Consider the following 17625-nt stretch of genomic DNA (forward strand, 5'->3'; position numbering starts at 1 on the left):
CCTGCTGAATTGCCCCTGCAGTGGGGTCCAGTCCAGGTAGGTCTGATAAGGCTCCATCCTACCCCTTGTTGGTCAAGCATGGAAGGTCTGGAAACAGTAAATACGGTGAAGGGTTTTGGGGCTCCATGTCCTTGCTGATGCCCGTCCTCTTTGTTGGCCTAACTCCTGCTTAGCCATCAACACCCCATCCAGAAAACCTTCTCTGATTCCATCCAGGCCCACTGAGCTGATCCCCTTCACTCTTCCCTCAGTACATTCTCTTTATCTCTGTCACCTAACGTGCTGTTTTGTTTGTAGTTTACTGATTTGGGGTCTGTCTCTCCTACTGGACTGTGAATAGCTTGAGAGCAACGATCTTGTCTTCATCTTGTGTCCATCCCGAGCATTTGGTCCAGTGTGTTGGCGTGTGGTAGGTCCTCAAGAAGTGTGTGGAGCAATTGAGTGAAGGAATGAAAGATGCTCAGCGACATGGGATATCCACAGTATCCACTGTACTTGCTCTCTATCTTTGTAGAAACTTTCCAAAACTCACCCAAGACCGCTTTTCACAGTAACTTCTGGACACTGGCAAGAGAGGACTTGGCCCAGCGTGATGGTTAGGGCTGGGGCACACTGCATGGCAGAGGCCTCAGTAATGTGTAAAATCTTGTTCACTGCTTTACCAAACTTGGGAGGGCGACCGAAGCCCTGGGGTGGGGGGGAGCTGCTGAGAGCTGGAGCACGGGGAATAACAGCTAGCAGGAGGGAGGAGGAAACAGGCCGCACAAACAACAATTATATGCTGAGTGGTACCAGCAGCACCACACCCGAGGTGTCCCTGGGCCGCATCCCAGCAGAGAGCCTGATGCCCCGAGGGTCTCAGGACAGGAGAAGGCTCACTGAGGTTCATGGAGCAGTCTAAAACAGGACAGGGCATCTTCATCCCATAAAGTTTTTCTCAAACACATAATGATCAAACTAATTTGTATTTAGTTGAAAACGTCTCTGGGTTGAATAATCCATTCCCCCGCTATGCTTGTAACTGAGATATCTAGCCTTCAGGTTCAACTCCAAGAACATTGCCAGTGTTTAGGGGTTGAAATTGTGTAGCTTTTCATCCCTTCTCATTCCTAAAGATCCCCTTCCCCTTCCTGCTACCCTTGGACTCACCCCCGACCCAAGGAAAGGAAAAGGGAAACTTCAGTGCGTCTGAGGCTCTGGATCTCCAGAAGGGTTGCTGGGAGCCTGTGTCTGGCTCTTTGGGGTTGTTTTTTGTTTTCACTGTGACAGAGGGACAACAACAATTAAAGTCTCTGCCTTTCATCTATAAATGTCCAGTTTAAGGTAGAAATCCACAATGATGGCAGAAGAACTTCCTCCAGTCACATTCCTGTAAGAAATTGTGTATAGACTCAAGTTGAGAAGAGAGGTAACTTGAATTTTGTATCCTTGAATGTATGATACCCTGTACCTCAAAACACACCCATCTGATGGGGGCAACCTGCAGAAATCAAGGGCTTTAGCCGTCTGAGGTTTTGATCTAACCCAGAGCATGAATTATTGTCAAGCATCTTTTTATATGATAGTTGATTTTTGAAAAGCACAGAGAGATTTTAATATTTTGGCAATACCCACTTTTTTCAGTTTAATGAATATTTTTGCACTTATTTTTAATCATATATTTTTCCACTGCAAAAATAAGCCACATTTGATTAAGAAGTTTGGAAACTATCAACAAGCACATATGCACAAAATCACCCTCACACCTTTCACCATGGAAAATGAGGTAATACTTTAGGGCATATTCTTCCAGTTATGAATATAAATGTGTGTTTGAAACAAAAATGGGATCATCCCGAGTCTTTTTTGTATCCTGTGTTTTCAGTTCATTCAGCAGATATTTATTGCCGGCCCCAATTCCAGGCACCAGGGTTACATCTTCGAACCAAGTGGACAGAATTCCTCATTGCTTGGAGGGTTTGTTTGTTTTTTCTAGTGGGAGAGTCAGACAGTATGAAGGTGAGTGTGTATACATTCTGCCAGCTGGGGTAAGTGATGGGAGGAAAAGGAAAGCCCGGAAGGGGACCCAGGGGGCAGGGAGTACTGGTGAGGAGGGCTGTGATTTTACAAAACGAGGTCAGAGAAGGCTCTACGGGGCAAGTGATGTTTGAGCGGAGACTTGCAGGAGGTGGGGGAGCTTTGTGGCTTTTCAGAAACCGCGTTCTAGGCAGAGGGCACAGCACAGACGGAAGCCCTGAGCAGAGGCTACCTGGAACGTTCCAAGAGCCACAGAGAGACGTGAGGAGGGACGAATGGGTGAGAGGGTGGAGTAGAAGATGAGAGATGGGATGGGCTATGGGGCAGGACTGGAGGCAAGGAGGGGAGTCCGGAAGCTATGGTTCTGGATGCATCAGAGTGGTGCTATGCCAGAAACCTCAGACCGTGATGCCTGCTGAGTCAAAGAGCAATTCAGAAAACGATGAAGATGTTTTAGGGATCCTTTGACCAATTTATTTCATTCACATTTTAAAAAATATATGTGCACCATCGGTGTATGATTTTAAAATTGGTGTCTAAATCAACCTAAAATAGCTCTTTTGATAAGTATAAAATAAAGATTCCCAGTGATTAGAGAATATTGTCTTATTCGGTACACTCTTCCTTAATGGTACATCTTAAAGTTGGGCTACCTTAGATTTGATGAAATCAGGAATTATGAATAGAGCTGAGGTCCCGCCGAGACTTTCCTGTACAGAGTTGTCACAAATGGAAGGAGAGTGGACACCCTTTCAGGTGTAAAATGGGGTCAGAAGCAACCATGCCTTGGAATTCTGTTTACGGCTGGGGCAAATCCCGGCTTTCTCCTCTGACCCTTCTGTATAGAGGCCTTGCCCAGTATATATTCCTAGCGTGCCGCAAGGCCGGGAAATTTCTGCAGGGACCTCTCCTGCCCTGCTAATTTCTTATGGGTCCAGGATGCACTGAAAGCAAGGTGATGGAGTTACCACGGCCAATTAGTTCGGCAGCCGTACTCCTGAAAATGACACAAACAATCATGTGAGTTATTGTTTGTATGGTTGCCATGGATGTATGGCATGTACATCCATGGACATACATGGATAGTGGATGTATGGTTGCCATGCCTATGTAATCCCGTTAGATCATTAAAGAGCCAGTTTGGGGGCAGAGAAATGCTGTCTTTCCTCCCCGTGATCCACACACTAGCCAGAAGCCTTTGGCCTCCTGGAATTTTATTTTATTTTATTTTAACATCTTTACTGGAGTATAATTGCTTTACCATGGGACCTTCTGGAATTTTAAGTCAAACTCAAAATCACTTGGCCGAAAAAGTTTGAAACACCACAATTTCCCCTAACAAACCCTTGCACATTCTCAGTGGTAGATGGGGAAATGAGGCTGTTTACACACTGTGATTTGAAGCCTGTGTTTTTAAACTACAGCTTCCCAGGTTCTGTGTCTATAGCTATACCTGTCTGGGTGGTCTGGGAGGCCCTGAATTAAGAATAATGACACTGATTTTGTCACATAGGAGCTCCACAGGCTTCAGGCGAGACTGTGCTGTGTGCAGACATCCCTGCTGTAACCACATCTAGCCAGGAGGCCTGCGGGGAGAAAGCGGAGTCCTTAGCTACTGTCCTTTCCTGGGTAGGGAGAGCTTCACCAGCTTTCTTCCCTTTGTAAGCCCGAAAGCTACTGCTCTCGATGAGAAAGTAGCCGTAGCCTGGTGAAAAGATGAACTGCGGAGCCTCTGATGACACCGCGAGTCTTCATGGTCCACACATTCCTACGTGGAATTCTCCTCTCCCCGTCCTTTCTCTCTGGGTTTGAGCTTTTCCTTCCAGTGTCCTCTTGTTATATTCTTCCCCTTTGGTCCCTGTGTCCATTTATTTAAGCTCCCTCCTTCTACATTGGTAGATTCATCACTCCGTGCGATTGCTAAGAAGGGGCTTTTCAAGCACTGGGCGCTGCTGCGGGGTGTCTGGCGGGGGTAGTAGCACTCTATGAAATCGCCTGGCTTTCCCGTTCCACGGTTGTGAGTGGATGTTATTTCCGAGTCCACTTTTTTCTCTGTTTGTCTCCAAGTATTGTGCTTATCTTTGCCCTGTAGTGGTACATTTATTTCTAAATATTTGATTAAGGAACAAATCATAAAAGCAATGGTGTTTATGTTCCTGCCTTTAAATGAAGAATACATTTATTTTACAGTGAGTCAGATGAAAAGGAAACAGATCATTTTTATTACTTCTCTCACAGTGCTACTCTGTTATTATTTCAGACGTGTGAGTCATTGGCTCAGATTATTTCATTTTATGATCATTTGCCTTAACTATTTATTATTGAAATGCATTGCAATCAAGACTCTGACGTTTAAAATAATAGCCGAACTTTGTGATTTCTGAAATATAGAAACCTCCATCGTTGGAGTGTGGCATGGACAAAGCAAGGCCATGGCCCCTCAGTACCAACTTTAATTGCATACCTCAATTCTATGTATAAAGAATAGTTATTCTCATGTTTTTATGCTTTCCTATGTACAGGACAGAACAAAAATGTCAAACATAGGTCATGTTGTAGTCAGAGGTCATGAGCTACAATTAATGGGATTCTTTTTCTATGCATATCCATTTGCAGGCAAAATATTAAAAGATGGCTCAAATTGTTTTGCTATGGGAAAAGATTCTCTACTTTTGTTGTTGTTGTTATGTCATATTATTACTCTTACATGTTTGCTATGTCTTTCTGCTTCACCTTCCTACATTTCAAAGGGTCAGTCATGGCCTGTGAGCAGGTAGATTACACATCTGTCATCAATGGCAAAAGATTCTCTACTTTTTGTTCTAAAGGGCACTTGGTCTTAATGCCTCTGCTCCATCTTCTTAATGTTGTTCTGGTTTGGTTTGGTTTTCAAGTCAAGTTAGTCTTCTCCCAAAGAATGTCCTGTAGAGAAAAAGAGAGACTTAGCTACCCAATAATGAAATCCAGATTTCCTATCTGAAATGTTTAAGATATTAATTTAGCCCCAGGACTTTCATCCAGGGAATCAGTTCTACTGAGAGTAAATTCTAACCTACGAGCCAGTTTCTAAATAGAAATACAGAATTAATGAGAGTGCTGATTCTGGAATGTCAGGATCTGTTTGATGGTAAAATAATTTTGTCGTAATTAATGACATAATACACTAATTGCATAGTCTCAGATAATATAGCACCCAGAAAATGGTTCCACCCTTCATGTATAAACATCAAAATACAAATAATTATTTTTTCCTAAAGTTTTGAGAAGATTACTATTAGAACTGAAAAAATTCCCTCTAATCTTTTGGCAATGCTACATTTTCTAATTATTACCCGGAAGGACCTTTCTTTACCTCTAATGTACAGTGAGTTAACAGTCTGTAGTAGGTATTTAATCATCATATAGAAAGACAAACACCTCACTGATGTATACGATAGGAAGGGGATTACTGTACAGGCTTTCATCACGATAGCATTTGTTGCATCTGGTACTAAATTAGCTCATTTCTTTTATGTTATGAAAATGCGTGCTTTCAGATTCTTTTTTTTTTCCTCCTGTCACTTTCCCATTGAGCTTTATGAAGACTAAGGTGCTGGTAGCCTATTATCCACTCGGCCCTGGCTTGTCTATAGGTCACAATTCTTCAGACTGAAAGAGGACTTCACTTGGTGTTTATGTCTTTGGCAGCTGCATCACCATCTTGTATCAAACCCAGGCCCTCGGGGGAAGGAGTCTTCCTCATCACAGATGGCACTCAGAATTGGAGAGCCCATCCGCAGTTGCTCAGAATGTGAAGGAGCCATTTTCAAGTTGTCTGAGCTCGGGCTAGGCATTTTCTTTGCCCCTTGCAGAGCTCCAGCTATTACGTTGTGCCACTTGCTGGGGGTTGGCTGAGATTTTTCCATCAGTCTCGCCTCCTTACGGAGGTCTCGTTATCGCCGTCGTGGGCCGCGTCTGCTCATTGCCCTGTCTTTACCAGCAGGACTGCAGACGCTCTTGGCTTTTTCTGAGCAGCAGTTTGAAGGTGTCTGTGCAGCACTGATCTTATTGTTTGCCTGGGGGCCTGAATTCTGCTGCTTTTATAGAGAGCGATGTCCAAGACTTCAATGAGCAACTCAACATTGTCCTTTGAAATACAGAGGCTGGTAGGATGGGTGACTGTCACAGAGCACCTAGTATTGCGCAAAGTTGTACCAACACACGGTGCTTCATCTGCTAGAACTTTAGAGTGTGTGGCACACACACATTAAACTCAGTGTGCGCAATCCCACCTTTTCTCGGTGGCGGAAGCATCCTGAACAGGGCAGATCCTTAGCACGTGTTTGAAGGACATTACAAGACCTAGCAAGCTTAGAAGTTAGAGAAGCAAGTTCTAGACGCAGGGCACATTGTCAATGCTGAGAATATGGCTGATTTGACTTTCCTGCTCTTTTCTGTGTTACTGTAAAATTCAGTGAGTAGGTCTCATTCATTCAATTGCTCAACAAGTACTTGTCAAATACCTACCCTGTGTGAGGCATTGTGCCTGGTGCTGTGAAGGACACATGCTGACCAGGGCCCAGTCTTACCCTCCAGGACTTCCAGTCCAGTGAGTTTCATGAGGCATGTCCACAAACAGCCACAAGTACCATTAAGAGAAGCAAACAAAAATATTACGGAGCTTTAGGAAAAGAAGCCAGCACTTTAGCTCGGGGGGTGGAGCCAAGAAAATCTTTTCACCAAGTCCTTATGCGAACTTGAAAGTTGGGGCAGCTTTAACAAGCTGAGTTAGGGGTGAGGGTGTTCCAGACACCAGGGCTGGGTGTCAGGCGCCTTTCTGGGCAGGCCAGGGGTCAGGGTTGCTGTCCCCGTATGTGTGAAAAGGGGGGTAGAGCAGGAGATGAGAAGGGGAGACTGGAGACTAGGCACCATGGGGTATGGACGCCAGAGAAGGAGCTTGAACTTGATTTGGCAGAAGGGGAGTCATTGCAGGCTTTGGAACAGAGATGTGTCGGTGTGTTTGGGGTAACCTCAGGTGGGGCAGGCAGAGGGCTGAGATGGCTGTTCTGTCCCCCAGGCGAGAAGCAGAGAGCCGAGGAATTCAGGGCAGTACCCCTGAGGTTCATGAGAGGCGGGGAATGGGGCCACAGTGCGGTGGAAGGATGGGCCTAAGGGCGGGAGGAAGGCTGTCTCCTCTCTACCCAAGAAGAGGGAGAGAGGAGACGGGTACCCCCGGGGCAGTGCCCTTAGGCTTCCGGGGGCTTCTGAAGGACTCAGACTCCAGAGGGACAGGTTTAAACATCTGGTAGACCCAGAGAACACAAAGCCGCCTTGTAACAGAGCTTCCAAATCAGCGCCTTCCAAATTTTGGCCGGGCCTTCCAAATCCCGGCCCCCTTCCTACCCCCATGTCCTTTCTTCTCCAGCCGCAGAGGGGCCAAAAACGGCACTTGGCCGGCTGGGGAGGGGGAGGAGGTTTAACACAAAACCAAGTTAGAAATTTCCACTGGTAATTAGGATTGTTACACTTTGAAATGGTTAAGGAGACTGTCTGTCACTTAAAGTGACTGAAGGACTTTCTGTTACCTTCATCTGATGACCAGAAAAGTCAGGATCCATCTGAGTTTTTCACAGGGTGGTAGGCATTTACCCATCAACTAGATTCTTCGTCTTCCTCCTTTCCCAGACTAGGGCTGAATAAATTAATTGACACTCAGGTGCAGACAACTTAAATCACAGGGTCTTGTCTCCTCCGTGAGAATGTGCCAGGGGACAGAAAAGTTAAAGACGTTGATCTCTAATTCTGAATGTCAGATATTGGCAAGGGCAGCAGACATCCTCGGCGGGAGGTGGGGAGAGGCGGGTTGAAGCGGTGGGAGTCCTCCAGGGCCATCAGCCTGGAGCAGTGGGTAGCTTCACATACAGTGCACTTGGGACAACAAGAAACCGTTTAGGACATGGCTTACTCATTAACGGCATCTTGCCGTGAGCAGGCAAACTCTGAGGTCAACCAAGTTACATTTCAGAACCAAAAGGGAAAAACAAATACACCATAACCTAAGATCTACTAAATCAACTCCACAGGAGGGTTCCAACAGCACTGAAGTGTCCATCTTTGGAGAAGCCAAATGGAGCTAAGTAAATTCCACCCCTAAACACCCAAGGTGGATCACATCCTACTGGCTGGTCTCTCCAGGTAATATTGTCCAGCTGTGACCTGGGTGCAGCTGCTTATTAACAACTGTTGCAGTTGTTTCTTATTGAAACTCATTAATAATGAGAAAGAGGAAAAAGTTGGCCTGTTGAATTCTCCACCTTTGTTCAAACAGGCATTCTTCTGTTGAATTATGAATTTAAGTTCTGGAAAAATTCTCCTCTACACAATTGATCATTTTCCTAGCAATTCTGTTAAAAAAAAAAAAAGAGGTCCACCTAGAGTAGATTCTTTTGGACTAAAACAAAATTTTAAGGCTAATCTATATAAATGGAAATTTATTAGTATCAGGGTCAATTGTGTGCCTTTAATATGGACTGTGTTTCTTTCTGATTGTGGTACACTAGCACATTTTCAAGGCTTAATACAATTTCAGGTTGCTTTTTATATGACAATAAGAGTAACAAAGATAATGTCATATTTTATGACACAAATACTTTCTAATGTTCTTTGGAGTTGAGGTCCTTGATATTAACTTGATTCATATCACAGTCAGAGATTTGATCAATAGACTTGCAGCAACTGATATTTATCTCCAGCTCTTCATAAAAGCTCTATGTCACAGTCCAAACATGCTCCATGTAACGTAATAGACATGCCTTGAAAAGGTATCTATTTCTGTAGCCCCTGGCACTGTACCGTACCCTAGAGCTGGGATGCAGCCATGTGAACATTTCAGGGCAGTATTAAATGGGATTTTGATTGTCACTTTATACTGAATCTTTAAAGGGAAGATGGTCATTTCCTGACAAGACTTTTATTCTCTACATGTGTCAAGTTGAAATGCAAGTTCTGTGTTAGGCTGTAGGGCTGGCCCACCTGTTTGACTCTGTATTTATTTCCCAATAAAAGAAGGGCTCCCAAAGGCAAAACAAAAACGGAAACAGGAGGCACCCCAAGCAGCACCATCTTTTCAATGTTTTCTTTCTAATTTTCAAAACTAGTGGATCTCTGTTGCAGGAAAGTGTTTCATTTGAAGCTTTTCAGTACCTAAAATTATAAAATCAAATTTTTAAGAAAATTGGAAACCCACTGAAGAGTTTAGTTATGTTAGTGTTTGTCTGAAAAAACTCTAGGAAAAGCAGTGACTCTTTTTTACTCAACAAAATCCATTGGATTAAAAAAGTCCTTTCCATAATTAAAGTGAATGCTTTCACAAAGGGTATTTCTTCAGCTTAGACACTCTTGTATTCCTTTTTCCCCCAGCAATCTCTGTATATCTTCTTGTCCTCTTTGCCGAATTCACTTTTCTATGAGAATCTCTGACGATGTTCAAAAAGTCTCTAAGTGCCTGGGAGTTTGGGCGGGGACATTGATGCAGGACAGACAATTAATAGTTTTTTATGGTTTCCCATGAATCCTGTGAAGAGAAATCACAACAGGCAATCCAGCCCAAGTGTGATCTGATACTTTCTGTCGTTCATTCTGTTCTGTTTCTGCAGGGGAGCTGGTGTGGGAAAGATGAAACAAGTTAGAAATGTCACATATTTTGTGTCTCTAAATCAGGTGATTCTCTTGGAGACCGCAGTCCACTTGTCTGGTGGGAAATCTTACCTAGTCATGTTTGGGGTTGCTCTTCCATCTTCTTAAAGTGGCTGGAAAGTCTCTGGTTTCTGCAGAGCAGGGGATTCAGGACAGGCCCTTGGTCTTTAGTTCACAGTAACCACTCCACATAGACCTGAGTCACCAGCCGCTCGAAAACTAGATGCTCTAACTTGCCTGATGTTGGTCTCAGCAAAGGGGACCATGGCCTGTGGTCCCCGAGGCCTGGATGCTTGCCAGCATCCCCTTGCCATCCCATCAGAGACCTTGCCACCTCCCTGCAAGTACTGCACAGGAGTGGGGTGCTGTCCCCAACACCCCAGGAATGAGCCCCCTGGCTCACCTCTTGAGCAAAGCTTTCCAACCCTTTCTTCTCCAGCTCCCTCTCTTTGTGTGGTCTTGAGTATCTGGAAGAGTATCCCCTGGTGAGGCAGACCATCTGGGAGGTGCTTTCCACTCTGGATGTTACAATTCCATGATTCTGTGTGGTGTTCCTCGATGCCCATGAGGTTACTGAATGTGATGACAATACACTGACCATAGTCATTGCAGGGCCATCCTTCACCCAGCTCCAGGCACCAAGCTAATTTTCACTCTGCCTCTCACCGCCTCTGCAGAGTCAGGGAGCAATGACAGTGGACCAGGGTGGTGCTTAAACCTGGTTCCTGGATCCCTGGAGCCAGCTGGCATAGATGTCAGTCTGTCCCAAGGGCATCTCTCCCTGACTCATCACAGCCCCTGCTGCGTGTCAGTTCATTCACTGCAGGACAGGGAAGGGGTTTCATAGAATCGAGATGCGCCGTGTTCATCCGTTGGTAGCTCAAATGCCTCCTGGAAGAGATGAGACTATCATATTCCAGCTGCCTAAATCCTTTTAATCCTCTTCGAAACGGCCTGCAAGTACATTTCCATAGCTCATTAACTTTTTTTGGATAGATTAGCCCCAAAATATTGAAAAAGTGATTTCTTGCCTTTTGAGGGTGGCTTGTGGTCCTCTGTGTTCTGTGCTCTGAGTTGTCTGACCCAGGGAGGAAGGGCCGGGTATGATGAAGACAGTTCCAAGCTGGTGTCGTCCTATGTTATGCAATTCCAGAGATGGGTGGAGAGTCACATAAATCACGTGCTGTGTTTACAGTACAAAGGGTGCAAGCTCTGTGCATCTTACATTGATTGTACAAGCAGGATTTTTTAAATTTTTCTGCCAATGTCTTTCCTGAGTACCACGGTGGGAGCAGAGGATTATTGTAGCTGAGAAGGGGGGTTAAATTGTCCACAAGAGAGAATTGCACACCTCCCCAAATGTAAATGCTTAAAACATAGATGAATTTTTAACGGAAATCAATTTTGCTTCTCCAAAAAAGCCGTTAGTTTCTTGGAAAATACAGAGTGATCCCTGTTGATTACTGACATTGTATTTCCTTTCTTTCTCCCCTCCCCTCTTGCCTTCCCAACCTGCTGGCAGCTGTCCGTATCTAGCAGTGAAAATCACCCCTGCTATCCCCGTGGTCGGTGGCATTCTGTTCTTCTTTGTGATGGGGACCCTGCTGCGCACCAGCTTCAGCGACCCTGGCGTCCTTCCGCGAGCCACACCTGATGAAGCCGCCGACCTGGAAAGGCAAATAGGTAACCCTGAAGGTCCGCCCTTAGCCTCTGGTCACTGCCCACCTGTGCTCAGCCCCAGTGCGGGAGGACAGACGAGGAGCCCGTGCAGGAGGGGCTGGGCGCTGGACGGTGCCAAGTCCCCGGGGAGGAGTCCCAAAGTTTTCATTCACTTGGCCTGAGGATGACCTGAGTAGGAGGTGGGATGGAAAGTGGTCGGAGGTAAGGCTGAGGGACCGGTGCACTGGAGCCAAGCTGGCGGTGCCATCAGGCAGGCCACTGCCACCGAGCTCTTTGAAACCCGAGCGTCCGAGTCCGCTCTGAGAAGGAGCCTCTGTTGTGAAAGCTGTAGTTCCTGGTGGCTGCTCTTTATTCCCTTTTATTATCATCATAGCTGAACTCTGGTTTCCATGATATAAACCTGGAAATGTTACATCTTAGACTGCTGTCCTATTTATCCAGCCTAGGATCCAGCATTTCCTTTATTAAGGCATAACAAAGATGTATATTTCTGGTATATATTGAGATGAATGGCTTTATTTTTCCTTAGATATTGGAAATCCTAGGATTAAAAATTTCCAGCAATCCATTTTAAAGATACTAAAACCAATCCTAATCCCTCATACGAAGAACCCTTAAAGTCCTTTTTTTAATTAAAAAGAGAGCTTCCTCTTAAAAGTTTGCCTTTGTGAATGTGTAGCTTTGCTGTGGTACAGTGATAATTTGACAAGCGTGGCAGGGGGCTGTGATGACTCAGTGTGAACATAAAGTTTAGGCATGAAAAATCATTTGACAGAAATAGTTCTCTCCCAGTGGGCTTCCGTTCACAGCCCACTCAGATGAAAGACCCCCACTTTCCACAGTATAAAGAGGTACAAGTGTGGGTCTTGATAGGCACCATCTGCTCTGGTCCACCTCCCCAGGTGCTGAAGCACAGCCATGTCCTTCTCTGAGCATCTGCTTCCATCCTTCATCCCTGTCACCTGGGAGGGGAGCAGTAAAGGAGTTTGATTATGGGAGTGTATGTGAGTTGTCTGCTGGGCTGCAGCCTCCTTGTGTCCTGAGGTAGGGAAGTGGGGAGACAGTCTCTTTCTTTGACGCCACATATTGAGATTTGAACACAGGGTATTATTTCATAATCTAAAGCCTACATTTATAGCTTGTTAATAATCTGTAAAGGCCATCCGTGATGGTCATTGAATTTGATCACATCCCAGCAAGTTTGTGAGGAAGACTTTATTATTACACCCATTTTACAAATAAGAAAACGAAGCCCCAAAGTGGTTAAATGGGAGAAAGTGGCAGAGCCAGAGCCTTCAACCCAGGTCTCCTGGGTCTCATCCGTTGTTCTTTAGGGATGTTCTTGTTCTTGAAGGCCCAGTTTCCTTCAAGGAATAGAATGGGGCCTGTAGAAACTGCGTAGTCTATGCCCATGTCAAATTGGCACAAGCTCGAAACTCCTACTCATTGCAGTGTGCAGACAGCCCAGCTCCCCACACTGGCCGTTAAGCATTTTCCTGCTGTGATCCTATTTTCCCTCCCACCTCCCTGTTAGTGCTAGGAGCATCTGCAGAATCAGCAAGATGAGGAACTGGGGGTTTTTTGCCTTCCTTACAAAGTGGATAATAAAGAGTGCCACCGGAATTCTCTATTATGAATGCAGGTTCTAAGAGGCACAGACTTTCCATCATTAACATTGAGGAAGTTGAGTGATACACTGAAGTGCAATTTTTTTGTTGTTTTGTTTCGTTTTTTGTTTTTTTCTTAAAGTTGATAACCTCAGAGCAGTATTTTTCAACATAAGCAATTTTTAAAAACCAGCTCTGCCCCCATGTCTCCACCCCCCAGAGACACAGATTCTGTGAGAGAACTAGATGGGGTAAAGGATAAAACCAAATTTTGTTTCCTGTGAAGGAGAGAAAAGGGACTGTAGAGACAGGGTTTTGGCATGGCAGAAATTAGTAGCCTGGCACATCCTTCCCTGAAAGGCAATGATAAGCCTAGACAAAATAGTCAGAAACAATCATTTCATGACTCTGGAATTTGAGGAGTGGTTATTCATGAAAAACTGATGAACTTTGGGTGAGAACAGTGGGAGTCTGTGGCATTCTGTCCTGGGGCTGCTCTAATCGCTAACCTGCCTTCAGAGGTGAGGACGTTCTACCTGGACAGGACAAGCCCTGAAAACCAGCAGCATCCCTGTCTGAGGGGCTGACTTGATTTGGAGTGGAGCATGGAAAAAACCAGAAACTGAAACTTTCACCTTAAGAAACTGGAAAAAGAAGAGCAAACTGAACTCAAAGCAAGTAGGAGTAAGGAAATATTAAAGACGACAGTGGAAATCAATGAAATAGAATACGGAAAACAACAGAGAATATCAGTGAGCCCAAAAGTTAGTCCTTAGAGAAGATCAACAAAATTGACAAACCTGTAACTATACTCCCCTGACCCTCCACTCCAAAAAAAAGACAGAGAAAAAGAGAGAAGATGTGAATTACCAAAATCAGGAATGAAAGCAGGGGCATCACCCATAGGATTTTAACTTTATGCTACAAATTAGACAACTTAGACAAATGAACAAATTCTTCGAAAGCCACAATTACCAAAAAGAACGACTCAGGAAGAAATAAAAAATCTGAAAAAACACATAGCAAGTAAAGAAACTGGTTGTCCATATTAGAAAGATGAACTTGAACCTTACCTCACACCGTACACAAATTTTAAATGAATCGTAGACCTACATATAAGAGTGAAAATGATAAAACTTCTGAAGGAAACATAGAGAAAATTTTCATGACCTTGTGTTAGGCAGAGTTCTTAGATATGACACCAAAAACATGATCTGTAAGAGAAAAAGATGATAAATTGAATTTCATCAAATTAAAAACTTTTGTGCTTCAAAAGATACCATTTAAGAAAATGAAAAGACAAACCACAGACTGGGAGAAAATATTCACAAATCGAATATCTGATAAAATATTTCGTACTTGTATCTAGAACATATTAAGATCTCTTACAAGTCAATAATAAGACAAACAACCCAATTAAAAGATGGGTAAAGAATTGAACATTTTTTCAAAGAATATATATGAATGGCCAATAAGCACATGAAAAGATGCTCAACATCATTAGTTATTAGGGAAATGCAAATCAAAACCATAGTGCAGTACCACTTGACACCCACTAAAATGGCTCCAACCAGAAAGACGGACGGTGTCGATGAGGATGTGGACAAATTGGAACCCTCATGCATTACAGGTGGGAATGTAAAATGGCGCAGCCACTTGGGAAAACACTTCTCAAAAGTCCTCAAGAAGTTAAAGTTACCATATGACCCAGCAATTCTACGCCTACGTATATATCCAAGAGAAATGAAAATACATGTGCTTGTATGTGCATTATATCTAATAACCAAAAACTGGAAACAGCCCAAATGTCCGTCGGTGGGTGAACTGATGTACAGTATGTGGTCAGTCCACACAATGGAATACTATTAAGCAGTAAAATGGAGCAAAGTGTTGACACAGGTTGAAAGAAGCCAAATCCGAAGACTAAATATTGTGTGGTTCCATTTATATGAAATGTCCAGAAAGGGCAAACTTTCAGAAAGGAGAGCACATCAGGGATTGCCCAGGCTGGGGATAGGACTGAGGGCTGACCACACATGGATGTGAGAGAACTTGTTGGAGGGATGAAAATGGTGTAAAATGGATTGTGGTGATGGTTGCATAATCTAATACATTTACTAAAATCATTGTATTGTGCACTTACAATGGATAACTGTTATGTAATGTAATTTATACCACAATAAAGCTGTCAAAAATAAAAAGGAGGAAGAGAGGAAAGGAGAGAGGAGGAGGATGGAGGAGGAGGAAGAAAGCTCTCCTGTCCTCTGGTTGTGGGCCTTTGGGCTAGTTGTGCACTTTCTAAACCTCATCCCACCATGTTCTTAACTTCAACACGGGAATAAGGACTCAGAACCCGTGAGGTTCTTGTCAGGATTAGCTCAGTAAATCGTAGAAAGTTTTAAGAAAAATTCTCCTCTTTTCCCACTTGGTTCTCTCTTCACCTTCTCTAAACACAGATTCTCATAAAAAGCGACCCGGTTTGTGATGGAAATAAACAGCAGAGCTGGTCTAATGCTTTATAAGGAGTTCTCCCATATATCAGTTGGCTGTGGAAAATAAGATGATGTTTCAATGAACTCTTACCACATTTGTTTCGTGCTCTCTAAAGAAGGAAAAATGAAAAATGCGATTTGGAAACTGTTTATTATTAGAGCTATTGATTCCAAGTATCCATTGTATTTCTCTGCGTGTAGAAGCCCAGAACAGCCACTTGAAACCAGCCATCTGAGGAGCTGATTGAAGATTTGCCAAAAGCATCTGACCAGCTACCCCGTCTTCAGATTTCTGGAGAGGAGTGGGTGGTGAAGAGGAGGCTGTGTGTCTCAGAGTCTGTTCCAAGTCTCTGGAAACGCCTTACACTTCTTTCTTCTGAAAGAGCCTTCCCAATAACTCATGTTGCAGCTAAAAAGACAGCCAAGAATGCCAGCAGGAGTCCAGGGAGGTCCTGCTGGGGTCATTGGAGTCCTGCTTGGAAACTTTTTAGTTTCGGAAACTCAGTTCTTTCAGTTCACTCGGGGACGATCAGATACTAAGCAACTGATTTGGGCTTAGCAAAAATTACGATACCACATTCACGGGCTCCAAGCATTTCATTTCAATTAGGGATAGACCTTTCCAGGGATCAAAATAGGGGAAAGAGGCGGGTCTCCCTCCTTCCTTCTGTTCCATGTGCATCTCTTCCCATCCTGAGGTTGCCAAGACAGGGACGGCAACTGCGAGCTGAAATATGCACTCCGCCTGTTGGGCTCCAAAAGCAAGGCTAGTTATTTAGGAAGCTCTCTCCCCGTGTCACGGTAACCCCGACCCCAAATAAGTGATCAAATGGCTGCTGGGTGAGGATGGAATCAGATTAAAGGAAGCCAGGTGGCCTTTAAAAAATTCACCTGTGCTATGGCAGAATCTGAAGAATTATTGTCTCCACTCTGAGCCTTTTACTGGCCGGCTAGAGTACCACTCGCTGGGCAGTGCCCGTGTTTGCGCCTCCCTTCCCTCTGCTCTGACCCTCTCTCCTCCCTCCTCCTTTCTTCTTCTTTCTCTCTCTCTCTCTCTCCCATACTCTTTTGGCCAAATTCTCATCATCCAGGAATTTTCCTTGTAGTACACAGAACCAGTCACCATTGCTAACACTGGAGTTTATCTTTCATTGCCTCCTAAAGCCATCCTTGGGCTGGGTATCCTCTAGAGGAGCCGTCTAGGAAGCAGGCAGTCAGCTTCCTGCCTCCACGGAGGCACTGGCCTTGTCAGCAGCTCAGGTCTACACTGTCCCAGAGAGTGCAATTCCTGCAAGGGCTCTGTGGAAACAGGATGTGTTCACCACCCATCTGACTCGTTAGTTTTCTCCCCAAAGACATCTTAATTCTATGTTTAAGAGTAGAAACATTTTCATTGGAATTTTAATAACACTGATGGAGTTTTGTTGAAGAAAATACTTTCTGAGGAGAACATTCTTAAGCGAACTTAAGACCTTAATTTTCTCTATTGTAAAGCTACACTATTTCCAATTTTTTCTCATTGCCATTTTTATTGTACCAAAATTATTTTTATTGGAGTGATTTCTGTGTAAAATTTATGACTGAGATTTTTTGTTGATTTTTAAAAATATTATGAAAGCTGCCATTATGATTTTTTTTCCCAATTTTTTTTGTTTTTTGTTGCATCCCACAGCATGTGGGATCTTAGTTCCCTGACCAGGGATTGAACCCACTCCCCCTGCACTGGAAGTGCAGTGTCTTAACCACTGGACTGCTAGGGAAGTCCCAAATTTTCTTATAGAACTGTTATTTCTACTACAACAGATTTTCCTGGTGATTTAATTTTTTACTGTGTGAATTTTTTAAGCCATAATTGGCTTCTTTCTGCGTTAGTTATTTCTACTGGTAATATTCACCATAAAATTGCTTTTAAAATTGATGTTTCATTTATTTTTTGCCTTATAACTAGTCTATTGGCTGTGATTGATCTGTGATGACCTCTTCCCATACATTTTGCAGTCACATTGTATACTAGATAGCCACACTTGAATATGCAAGAAAAAAAGAAAAAAGGCAGGCATCAAAGATGTATAATTTGATTGATTTTTGCCAGTTTTCTTTTCAGAAGGTGACGACATTTTCTGTCCATTTCTCCTATTCTTTTTTTTTTTTTTTTT

At 43.8% G+C, this 17625-nt stretch overlaps 1 protein-coding gene across 2 annotated transcripts in view; it reads left to right on the top strand.

Moving 5' to 3' along the window:
• Positions 1 to 17625, top strand: part of ZDHHC14 (zDHHC palmitoyltransferase 14) — a 274447-nt gene that overhangs the window by 153843 nt on the left and 102979 nt on the right. For both annotated transcript variants that reach the window (XM_007451350.1, XM_007451351.1), the window contains exon 2: positions 11213 to 11373. In XM_007451350.1, the coding sequence (XP_007451412.1) occupies positions 11213 to 11373 (161 nt within the window). The remainder of the gene's footprint in view (positions 1 to 11212; positions 11374 to 17625) is intronic.

The sequence above is a fragment of the Lipotes vexillifer genome, unplaced genomic scaffold (genome assembly GCF_000442215.2).
Source record: "Lipotes vexillifer unplaced genomic scaffold, Lipotes_vexillifer_v1.1 scaffold935, whole genome shotgun sequence".
NCBI classification, from domain to species: Eukaryota; Metazoa; Chordata; class Mammalia; order Artiodactyla; family Lipotidae; genus Lipotes; species Lipotes vexillifer.